Genomic DNA, 11989 nt, shown 5'->3' with positions numbered 1-11989 from the left:
GTAGGGAAATCATCTTCATCATCTTCTACCACTAAAATTGAGATAAAGTGTGTTACGGTAGTGAGAAAGCATTTCCAATTCTTTAATGTTCAAGAAAGAATTAAGAGCATCTTCACAGCTAGGCAGCATTTAAGTTGGTTTTTTTTCTGTAACAGTTATGAACCTCCTCCAACCTTTTCTTTTTTTTTTTTCTCAACCTGAGACCACTATCAACATCACTGTGAGAAACCACCAGGAGACTAGCATTTGCTCAGTGTTGAAGTTTAGCACTCAATTCTATGGGAAGAACAACATTATTGTGTTGTTACAGCTGGATAAGTAGGGTGCCATGATTCAGCAACTACTCTTCTACACTAGAAAGTCTGCAAAATAAGTGGAATAGTATTTATCTACTGTTTTCTTACTACCAAAAGTTTCAAGCTGCCAGAACAAACCCAGGGGTGAATATAAATGCCTCAGGAGAGTGCATGGATATGACAACAAGTTGTGCTCTGAGAAGAGCAATTCAGAGATATGTACACATCCACACCTGAATCTGCTAGGGCCTCAAGTGTGCATTCAGTGCTCTGGTTCCAGCCAATTCATCTCAGGAGCATTCATTATGGCAGCACCTTTGCCTTTTTTAAAGAATGTATTGTTTCTATCAAACCTAATATCCCATTGGTTTTTTGAAATAGAAGGTAAGAGACACAGTGATAAACTAACTTGAACTCATCTTATGAGGGTAAACAATTATTATTCTGTAACATCAAACTTAAAAGAGCATTTCTTTTGTACATTCGACTGCTACAGGTTAATATTAAGTTAAGCAGATTTTTATGGGAATCCAACTTCTGAAGTGAAAATAGTTAACACTGTTTATACAGAAATACCTATGATTGATCCCTATACTAAAGAGTAAATTTATGATACATATTTTATTTATATGGCATCAAATGCTATACTAAACTCTTTCAAGGGCTATTACTGTAAAAAGCTAAATTCTATTGAGATAAGAGTTTTCGGTTACAGTTTTACCTTTATCCCTCTGGAGCTCATCTTTGGAAACTGCATCTGCACAGGCATCAAAGTATTTCTGTAAAGTATCAACTTGTCTACACAAGATGTCTCTAAAGGTTTCCATTTCCGCAAGCTTCTCCCGTAAGCTATGGCCCTTCTGAAAACACAAGAGACAAAAGCCTGAAATGGTTCTACATACTCAGCAATAGTTCAGTCCATAAATTAAAAAAAAAATAAATATTAATTTCTGCAGCTATGAAGAACAAATTCAAGTACACTAAGGACATTTTAGATATCAACATCTATGAAATACCGTCAGTGTTAGAAGAATGTAAGAAACCATATACAAGTGTCTTTACTCATTGTGTCCACTGGTCTCAGTCTTTTGTCTTGACTGCATCTGCTACATTAGAGCACTCAACAAAAGCTTATTAAAAATGTGATCTTGCATGCTACCAACTTTATGCCTATTTGCCTGAAAACAGTCAGCTCCAAATCTTTGTTCCAAACTTTACTCCCCTTCCCCGTGTTGCTCTTCTGCTCTCCCAGAAGTACAGCCCACCCAAGTTCATATGTTAAATATTTACCCACAGAAACAAGGAAAGTCATCATTTGTCAATCAGTATTAATCAAATTAGTTAATTAAGTCAAAGAATCAGCATTCCTTTTCATGTAGAAGCCCTGATATTTCAAGGAGTAAATAAAAGATAATAAATGCTCCCACAGGGTTTACTTTCTTGCTGGTGGAAGAAAACACCACAGTTTAAAAGGGAGAAACGCACAGAGGCACGAGAGCCCTTCCTGTAACAGTACACTTACAGTAAACCAAATATTTTGTATTTTTTCTATACTAGTGTGAATGAGTCTTCACATAAATTATTTCTTTTCCAGATGCACATGTTATTTACACGCCAATACTAAGAAAACTTTATTCACTAACCTTGAACGAAGAGGTCGATGTCGCAGAGTATCCACTTGCTCCAGAAACAAGAGACACCATGGAGCCATGGCGTCGTAAACTTGACTCTGATCCATAGCCAGATTCAGTCTAAAAAACAAATCCCACACAAAACCAGAGTGCTGAAGCTTTTAATAAAAAAGAAATAATGAAAGCAAGACTAATGTAATTTCTTCTGAAACCAGTCCATTTGTTTCTCGTCAGGAAGAAGCGTAGGCTTAATAACTCAAATTGTGCCTCCATATTTAAAATGTTGATGCAGCATCTGTAAAGTTACTATCAAGCTATTTTTTGTTATCATAATGATCTGCAAAAAAACAGTTATCTACAGCCTACTATGTGCCCCTAGAAGAACAAGGCAACATATACTTAAGGGTTCAAAAAATGGACGATATTCCATTATTTTGCTGTATGTAATCCCTACCAAACAATTTTCACACAGCATTCAAAAACCTACAGTACTCTACAATTCGTCAGGGGATTAACATGGTTCAGTTTGAAGACAATCAGCCTCAGTCAATCCTTCCAATCATTCAAATAGTGCTATTTTATTTTTAAAAGCAACAAAACAGATCATAGAAAAACAGACAATTGACTGCTACCAAGTTGTTTTTTTTCTCCAGAATTCTTCAGCCAAACTCTTTATAGTAGACAAATTATTTTTTACAAAGAACAAAAGTCTACGTAAAACAAGGTGAGAAACTAAAAGCAAGAGTGACAGCTTAGAGTGAAATGATAGAACACAAGACAGTTTCCTTATTAAGTCATACTATAAGGATGTATTAATCATTTAGTAATTTCTGCTATAAATCATGCATTTAAAGCAATCTTTTGCTGAGCAAGAGTCCTAGAAAAATAGCTACATAACTGTAGCAACCAAAGTACTAAAAGCTCCATTTTTTAAGAATTAGTCCTACTATTTGTTTCAAAGCTTGTCTTTAAAATATCTATTTGAATAGGCTTTTTGTTAAAAACATTCACATTGGATACATGGGGCTTTTTTAGAATATCATCAGTTCAAGTGTTAAGCAGTATACCCAGCTTTGGCAATGTATTTGGGATACTGGACCACATTCTGTACTGCAATGAAATTCAGTGCAAGGATTATACCTTAATTCACTGGGTTTAATTTTTAGTATAACAGAAATCAAATTATGAAGCTTTGATTAGGTTTTTTGCAAATACTTAAGTAAGGTCTTTTGGCTCTTTAAGTCCTCCAAAGGCTTGACAAGTAAAAACAAAATAGGTAAGGGAATAAAAGGATTTTTAAAAGGAGAGTAAGAGCTTGGGGCATACAGTTATTCCATTTCAGAAGTCTTTAATAAGCATAAACCTGAAAAGAACATTTTATAAGAGTCACACAACACTTTGAAGCATGACACATTTCTTAAGATTTCCTCTAAATGCACACCTAAAAAAACTTCTCTGTTTTACTAGTAACTTCAGTGTTTATTTAATCATGTATGATAAATACTAAGATGACTCTGAACATGCTTTTACTACAGTCTGTTTGACAGTGGGGAATCATTCTATTTTCTCTGTAAGTTGTACAGACTAGAAAGAAAGTAAAATTTCATTTCAACAGGATATGACTTAATGAACAGATAGATTTTAACATGTAGCCAAAATATCCACTGCATTCATGTCAGAGCTTTTTAACTAAGGACAGCAAACACCTTCTGATTGCTTTCTCATTTAACTGAGAAAGAAACACCTATGCAAAACCTGGATTTAAGCTTAGGGAGTGAAATTTCTGAACTTCTCTATTTGAGGATTTAATCAAGATCACATCTTAATATTATTGCTCTATGATTTACAAGAATAGATGTAATCTTAGAAGTAGAAAATCTGGTGACTTATATTCTAAATTTGAATTAAATACTTTTCTTCCAATATTACCCATGCAGTCAATACTCAGTTAACTTAGCTCACAAAATAAAAGCTGAGGGTGAAAGAAAAAAAAATATTCTTTCCATATCAATATGGAAGCTTGATTTTTTTTAAGGTACCTTTTCAGCAGTATATTTATTTGACTGTCATTTATGCTTGTGATTAATAAATTCCACAAAATAGTTCATCCACACTTCAGAATTGTATACAAGACAGCATATACAGCTATCAACTTGCAAACCCTACCAATAAAAAGGTGTTACATAGAAAGCTTTTAGGGAGTTTTAACTCTTTGCAACTAAGGAGCAAATTCAGCAGACGGAACAGCAGACTGAAAGGCACACAGCATGAATACAAAGCATGTGCATTTACAGATCACATTCACAAAACTGTCTCAGACAATTATATTTTAACAGCCAAGAGGAAAAAATTAAAATTACATCGAGAATACTTATTTGTCAGAAGAACACAAGAACAGAAAATATGTATTCTTTTAAAACTGATGCAGAGACAAGCCATCCAGCTAACAGCAGAATCATGCAAGCAGCTTAACACAAACAATGAAAGCAGGCATCATGCAAAGCCCCACCATTCTACTACCGCAACATCTAAATGAGAGCAGGTCACTGCCGCATTTATGTCTTGCAAAGCAGATCATCATTAACTATTCACTGCAGAAATACTCAATTACATTGCGAAGAGGAATGTTGACACAAGCTTCTTCTCTTTACACAATTTTTAATTTCCCAAGATAAAAATTGGAAAAGCAGGTAGTGTCCATATAATAGAAGCTCACAGTCTCTGCTTGAAAACCAAATAACTTGCAGAAGTTGTATCAATTCATACCATCAGGCACTAATGCTAATTTACCATGCTGACTATAGAGATGCAGTTCTTCGAAATTCCATGCATTCATCATAGCTTCAAAGTGACACTAAAACTGGCACTTGTTAGTACATTGCAACACCTTCAGCTTTCTAAGGCGGTGCACAAAATCCATTAATCCTTTTGTTATGTTAGGCAAGAGGGAAGAGCCACCTGAGCCAAAGCTTCATGTGATTCTTTATTGGAGCAGGTGCTGGTATCAGCAACAAGGCAGCACGTCAGAAAAGCTGCGTTAAGTAAAACAGCTAAGCGTTTGCAGAATCATATTGCAGACCTCCATTATGGCTCACACTGATCCGCCAGTTAAAGATTTCCTAAAGTGGGTCAATAATACTCCCGAGTAATGCACACACTCACAGGAAACAACCCGCACTTAAAAAAAAAAAATCAAATAAAGGAAATTATTCTCCCATGTCTTCAAGGAATTATTTTGATTATGTCTCAATTTAGTGTCTGTCAAGCGCTTCAATGTATGCTTGTCCACCAAGGCAGATATTTTCAGTGAGCACTATAAATTATTTATAATTTTACATAACACAAGCAGCAGGCAGCTCCTCCCTCTAAGGCATACAGCACACCCTAGGAGGTGATGAAACAGACATCAGGATACAGTGACTCTAATCATATTCTCTGCAGTATTTGTAAAAAATCCTACTAAAAGGTCCAAGAGATCAAACTGCAATATCTTAACAGTCCTGGGGAAGAGTAGCTGGAAAGCTGCCTGGCAGAAAAGGACCTGGGAGCATTGGTCAACAGCCATCTGAATATGAGCCAACAGTGTGCCCAGGTGGACAAGGCGGCCAATTGTATTCTGGTCTGTATCAGGAATACTGTTGTGAGCAGGACTAGGGAAGTGTTCATTCCCCTGTACTCAGCACTGGTGAGGCCCCACCTCAAAATTCTGTGTTTAGTTTTGGGCCCCTCACTACAAGAACGACATTGAGGTGTTGGAGTGTGTCCAAAGAGCAGCAACAACTCTAGTGAAGTATCTCAAGCACAAGTCTTATAAGGAGTGGCTGAGGGACCTGGGGTTGTTTAGCCTGGAGAAAAGGAGGCTGAGGGGAGACCTTATCGGCCTCTAAGGAGGCTGTAGTGAGGTGGGGGTCGGTCTCTTCTCCCAAGTAAGAAGTGATAGGACATGAGGAAATGGCCTCAAACTGCACCAGGCGAGGTTTAGACTGGATATTAGGAAAAATGTCTTCACCAAAATGCTTATCAAGCATTGGAACAGGCTGCCCAGGGAAATGGTATAATCGCCATTCCCAGAAGTATTTAAAAGACAAGTAGATGTGGTGCTCAGGGACATGATTTAGTGGTGGTTTTTGCAGTGTTATATTGATAGTTGGACTCAATGATTCTTGAAGATCCCTTCCAATCTGGATGATTCTATGATCTTATGAAAAACAAGAATGCAGAAAAAAGTAAAAACACAAAATGAAAGAGATGGAAGATACTATCAAAGACTTGGTGGAGACTAACCAGACAAGCTCTATAAAACATCTAAGTTCCAAGGACAATTTTTAGACTTTCTGCAAACGCTTAAAACGTAATTGAAGAAAGAAGGGTTACTGCTAGGATGAGCCAAGGAAGGGCTACCTGGGGATGGCCGCAGACAGTAAGAATACCACAGACACATCCGTTAGGGCAGCCCATGATGCATTTCTGAGGATTGAAGTTAAAGATACAATTAACATGTGCCTGTAGGTCTGATTTTTCAATTGTTCCATAGCCACTGACAATGGGAATTTATTAATTATTAGCAGCAAGGAAGAGATGGGAATTTCACAGCCCAGGTCACAGCAGCTGGATGATGATTCCCTGCCTACAGCCCTCCTAAGCACAGCACAGGAGACTACTTAGAAAGTTTCTACATGACCTTTCTTTGCAACTGCAAAAACAGATAAAGAAATGTAGATATATTTTTCCTCCAATAGTGATAAATGATGCAATTCCATAGTAAATAGCACACTATGTGCACAGGAGGAAAAACCCAAGAATTCTGAGTTGAAAAATAAGTATAATAAGATAACTGAAAGAATAGAAACTATAGCAATATAGCCCTAAGATTACTGTAACTGTTATACTCACTTGTCCAATCCAAGTAACAATTATCTTTTGGATCTTTACTTTGCAAACTCCAGTGACTTTTGGTATGTTGCGATGTGTTGACTGCAGACTATAAGCCTCTAACAGCTGCATGAGCTAGAGTAGTACACAGGCTGATTAACCCTGGAACCACATACTGCTTTCTAAAGAAAGGAAAAGAGCCAAGAAGCAGTATCTACACAAATAATTGCAGAAAGAAGAGAACGCAGGTTGACAAAGAGGCAACTAAAGGCAAATGACTGGCCTTTGATAATCTTTATCCACGTAGTTCACATCCATGTTTACTTACATGGATGTATACTGTTTTTTCCATGAATTCTGTTAATATACACCGGAAAAATATTCACCAAATATTATTCAGCATCTTTAAATGCTAAGATTCCACAAAAGTTGAAGTGGGAGAGGCAGCTACTCCATAAGCAGAATGAAGAACAGCCAGGATGCTGAGCAGGAGGACACCCAGGAACCCACAGAGAAGGTCAGCAACAGAATGCCTTTATTGTCCTGCTCCTCAGGCTCGGGAACCACTGTGTCAAAGTGCGATTTTACAGAATAAAACTCTTCCCTGAGCCAAAGTACAAAAACCCCAGCTGACAACAACTGCATCCCTCTGTATACTGACTTAGTAACAAAACTAAAGCAGCTTGTACTACTGGGCCATGAGGCTATAGCAAGACTGGGAGAGGACTACATTTGTCCCTCCTATGAATCTGGGCTATCAGGAGAGAGAAGTAGGATCTCTAGAGCTACACAAGAATTAGGAATCTCCATTCTGCTATTAGACACTGTCAGGAAAAGCACTATGTTCTGGCCTGAACTCCCAATACACTGAAGTAAGTGTTCTTATTTGCTTTGACAGCTAGAGGGAACAGTCATAAATTTTGAAGAATGAGTTCATTCAAATATATACTGCTTGATCTTGGTTTAAGGATAGTCCTTGCGCAACTGTACCTTTAAAAACAAGAACAGTTCTGATCCTAACTGAAAGTGCTTGCCTTATCATTCCTTTTAACAGTTACACAAAATTACATAATAGTTGCATTGAATAATTAGTTGCATTGAATAATTAATTAATATTAAATTGCATTTAATAGTTACATTAAATCATCGTTATGTATAAAATTCAAAAGGGAGTGTTGCCAGGGATGGTGCACAAGTGCTACCAGTCAGAGAAGCCAGGAGGCAGCAGGGAAACCCGCTGCAGCAGCCCGAGGACCAACCTTGGTGTGCCCCCCTGCAAAGCACCCAAGATATTGAGGGAAAGCTAGCGCCCAGCTGGGACAGGGCACGCAGGGGTAACCCAGCTCCCATTAGCAGCCACCAGGAGTGAACTGCATGCAGCGTTCACAGGTAACAGACATTTGAGTAATGTCTTCTCCTTCAAAGTGGTAGGGAAGGAAAGATCACCTCTTACTCCACTTGCAGTGCACTGTTGTTGGGTTTTGGGTGGTTTTTTTTTTTTTTTTTAACCTATTAATCTAATACTTTGCTATCTTAAATATCACCTCTGCGTAGGAATGGAAAAACACATCCACAATCAGTGTTTTGCTGAAGAATCTTGGGCTAGACCATAATGGAGAGACCATGGTTAAACAGTAAAGTTGTTTGGTTTTTTTTCCCCACCTTTGGAGAAAGTTACTTTTGGCAAGCCTGAGACAGTTTTGCTCCTGGACTTGAGAACCCTATACTTTGCTTATTCAGAGGAAACATTTTTATATCAAGAAACCCTACAATTCAAAGTACAGGTGCAGGCAAGGTTCTTACTTGCACAGGAAAAAGGGGACTTCAAAAAGCTTTACAGCAACACAGAACAAATCCACCAGCAGGTTTATCAATGAGAAGAAAAACTACCAAAGCAAATACTATTCCAAAACCCACAAATATCGTTAAGTCTCTTGTTCACCTAGTGCATTTAACAGTTATCTTGTCACTGCTACACACAGGAACAGAATTTTCCCTTCCACTCAATCCTCAGATGTTCATCTAGCCTCAGAATAGAAATCTCTGTTAAGTGCTTGGCGTAACCCTGAGTATGCAACAGCCAGCAAGCACTGGAGGATGAGGAATGCTGGAATTGTCAAAGATGGATAAGTCCATATTATGTTTGACAGAGGATTTAAGAAAAATTGATCTTACACCCAAAGGAAAACCATGAGAACACATTCAGTTTAAACTGCAATCTTACAATAGTAATTTGGGCAAAGGTGGGGAAAAAGAAGAAGTTACTTTCAACACAGTGCTTGTTTTTGCATCTGATACCCTATTAAATCTAACACATTTTTCTTGACTTTCAAAACCTACTCCGTATTCTTCTTATTTCCTTCTTGCTGTACCCCTTGTTTTTATCACATCTCACCACTCACTTCCCTCAAAATCAAGGGAGCCTCACTGTAGCTATTACACATTTGAACAAAAAAGGTTATAGGAAACAAGGGACTCCTCAGGACATGCATCTTTTTGTCATGTTCCTGATACAGCTTCAGATTCCTCACATTGACCAGGGTTGACGTTTCATAAAAACAGTCCTTCTATTTATGTCAAAATTATGTTTCTTTAGAAAGGAAGCCCAGTCTGGTTTAAAACTCTTTATGCACACAGAACCCTGCCACCAGTACTAGCTTTAGGCCTGTCTCCAGCAATACATCAGTTCGGCAACATAAAGATTCTGTGCCCTAAGCTCAACCTAATTAGGCAATAATTCTTTCCAAAGGGATTTTTTTTTTTTTAACAAAAGATTAACAGACTAGATAGAAAGTATCAATTTAAAGTTCTGAAAGGATAACCATATAAACAAAAAAAGAACAGTTCTGCATGACAAGCAGAAAAGAACTTATGTGATAGGAAACATTTGTAAGATCTTAACTCAAATGCCTGATATACAACAGACATACCAAAATTTTTAAAAAGTTAAGTGAAAAGATGAATTGGTTTACAAAGATGAGCACTAACCAGTTCTATAATTCTAATGCTAATTTGTGGGTCAAGAATAAGTCTAACGTGATTAAAACCAAAATGCTAAAGCGACAGATTATCTTAACACTTCAAATGTTTAGACATAATACCTAGTCCCAGACACAGAAAGGCAAAGATACACACATAGTGCAGTTTCCACCTCAAAAAGCTTTAGAAGCAAATTTAGATTATGCTATGAGCTCTGTATACTTGAATTTCAAGTAAAGGGCACATATGGATATCCAAAAGGATAAAAATTCAGATCCTTTCCAGAAGCTTGTTGAATCACCAACCTGAAGCATAAGAGTAAGTCCTCCCATCCCAAGATATCGTAATAACTATTATGATACATATATTATGATATCATAATAACTATGTTCTAACAGGTCAGGACCGGCCAAATTAAGTTTCTGTACACCTCGTGTTAGCTTATTCACGAACAAGCGTTCGAAAATATACCGGTTCCTGGTTTAATCTCCCCAGGTCGATATTCTGTGTGACCACTAGAGGGAAATAGCAAAAAGGAAACACACACGTCTAAAGGTTACTATTGGTCAAAGCCCAAGAGTAACCCTTACCCTGTTTCTGCTACAGTCCCTGTGCACGTAAACCTCCTTTCGCTGGCAGACAATTAAAAACAGAGCAGTTTTACCTTTAGCCTTTATAATTACATTTGAGACACACTGCTAGGTGAGGATAAGATTTACCGCATATTATGGGAGAAGTAACAATGACATATATTGCTGAAACAATGGCAGTGAATTAGAAGTTTTAATAGCGATTAATAAAATTATTCTGAAGTCACACCTCTCAGTCAGTTCAAAACAGTGAAGCAACTAACACCACCTTAATTTCCATTTAAGATTATCCAAAGTCATTAGCACCAAATTAAACACACTGACAAACGTTTAGGCACAGATTTCTTAAAACTTCATTTAACTTCAGGCAGACTCGATGTAATTTAGCTTTAAAAAAGAATGCTTAAAGTGACATACAGAAAACTGGGCACCACCGTCTCAAGTACCATGTCTGAGTAGAAGATTTTTCTTCACATTCAACTGCTCAGCCTTTAGTCTGCAGCTGTCAAATATACAGCTCACAATGAAAATGAGTTTTATACACCAGCCTGATGAAGAGGCACAGGATTTCTTCATGCACAGAGTATGCATTAAGTAGGTTCTCACCAAACTAGTTTTCCCTGTATGCATATGCACTTTGAGAAGCATCAGAAGAAACAAAGTTCTAGTTAAACCCTTCCAAACCCACAGAAGTCATGCAGTAGTGATACAGAGACAATTCATTTGAAGTAAGTTGTCTACTCTATCCATAATGCTTAAGTTTAAGTGGGCTTACTTAGGAGTTTGTAGAACTTTAACACAATGCAACTTCCAGAAAGCTAATCTTGATAATTAAAATGTTACCTGACATTACATACACCAGTAAAAATAATAAACTCAACTTCATCTGCCAATACAAAAATACCACCACCACCCCCGTTACTCATTCATGCGAAAAGAAACAGATTGCTTTTATTTGCTGAAAGCCAACACCCTCTGTGCAAGACAATAGGAAAAACAACTTCAAGCACAGCACGGGTCTCTACAATAAGATGACCTGCCCTTGAAGGAAAACCTGGGAGTTGGTGGAAAAACAGCTCACAAAAGCCTGCTTCTAGTGCACCAGAAGAAAGCAAACCAAAGGATCTAGGCTCTAAAGTGCTCAGGACTTTGAAGACAAGCGTTATCACCAGTTTTATACAAGATTGTAATACTGTCGGCCATCATTAGGTTGATCAGTAAGCTGTGCGTCACCATTTTTGTTCTTACTGTTTTCCAGAAGGGTAAAAAAGTATGAACAAGATAAAGGATGCCAATGCAGTGCTGGGTACCAACACAAAAACCTCCCTACAATAAGCATTAGTTAGAAAACAGTGTACTACTGATAAAACAAGCAGTTTAGTAGACGATTCCAATTCAGTCTTCTAGTAACTAAACTTTCTTGTTTCATGACAGCAGCAGTGTTTTGTACAAGCTGCAGGAGCACTTTCTGCAAGAACTTGTGCCGTAACAGCACACCATACTATCAAAAGTCCAGGCAACTGCAGAAACACATTCAATATGTATGACCTCAGATTAAATTATTTTTTAGACCCATATATTCTCTATATACTGCTAAAGTCCAACCCCACTGCTCTTTCCC

General features: G+C 37.6%; 1 protein-coding gene across 1 annotated transcript in view; it reads right to left on the bottom strand.

The window, feature by feature from the left end:
- COL4A3BP (collagen, type IV, alpha 3 (Goodpasture antigen) binding protein) overlaps positions 1-11989 on the bottom strand; it is an 85800-nt gene that overhangs the window by 26488 nt on the left and 47323 nt on the right. Inside the window, exons 4-6 of the mRNA XM_009884301.1 lie at positions 1940-2047; positions 1018-1156; positions 1-31 (exon numbers count right to left, since the gene is read on the bottom strand). The exon at positions 1-31 is cut by the window's left edge and continues 68 nt beyond it. Coding sequence (XP_009882603.1) covers positions 1-31; positions 1018-1156; positions 1940-2047 — 278 coding nt within the window. The remainder of the gene's footprint in view (positions 32-1017; positions 1157-1939; positions 2048-11989) is intronic.

The sequence above is a fragment of the Charadrius vociferus genome, unplaced genomic scaffold (assembly GCF_000708025.1).
Source record: "Charadrius vociferus isolate BGI_N301 unplaced genomic scaffold, ASM70802v2 scaffold183, whole genome shotgun sequence".
In the NCBI taxonomy this organism is placed as follows: Eukaryota; Metazoa; Chordata; class Aves; order Charadriiformes; family Charadriidae; genus Charadrius; species Charadrius vociferus.
This window is presented reverse-complemented; position numbering and strand designations above follow the sequence as displayed.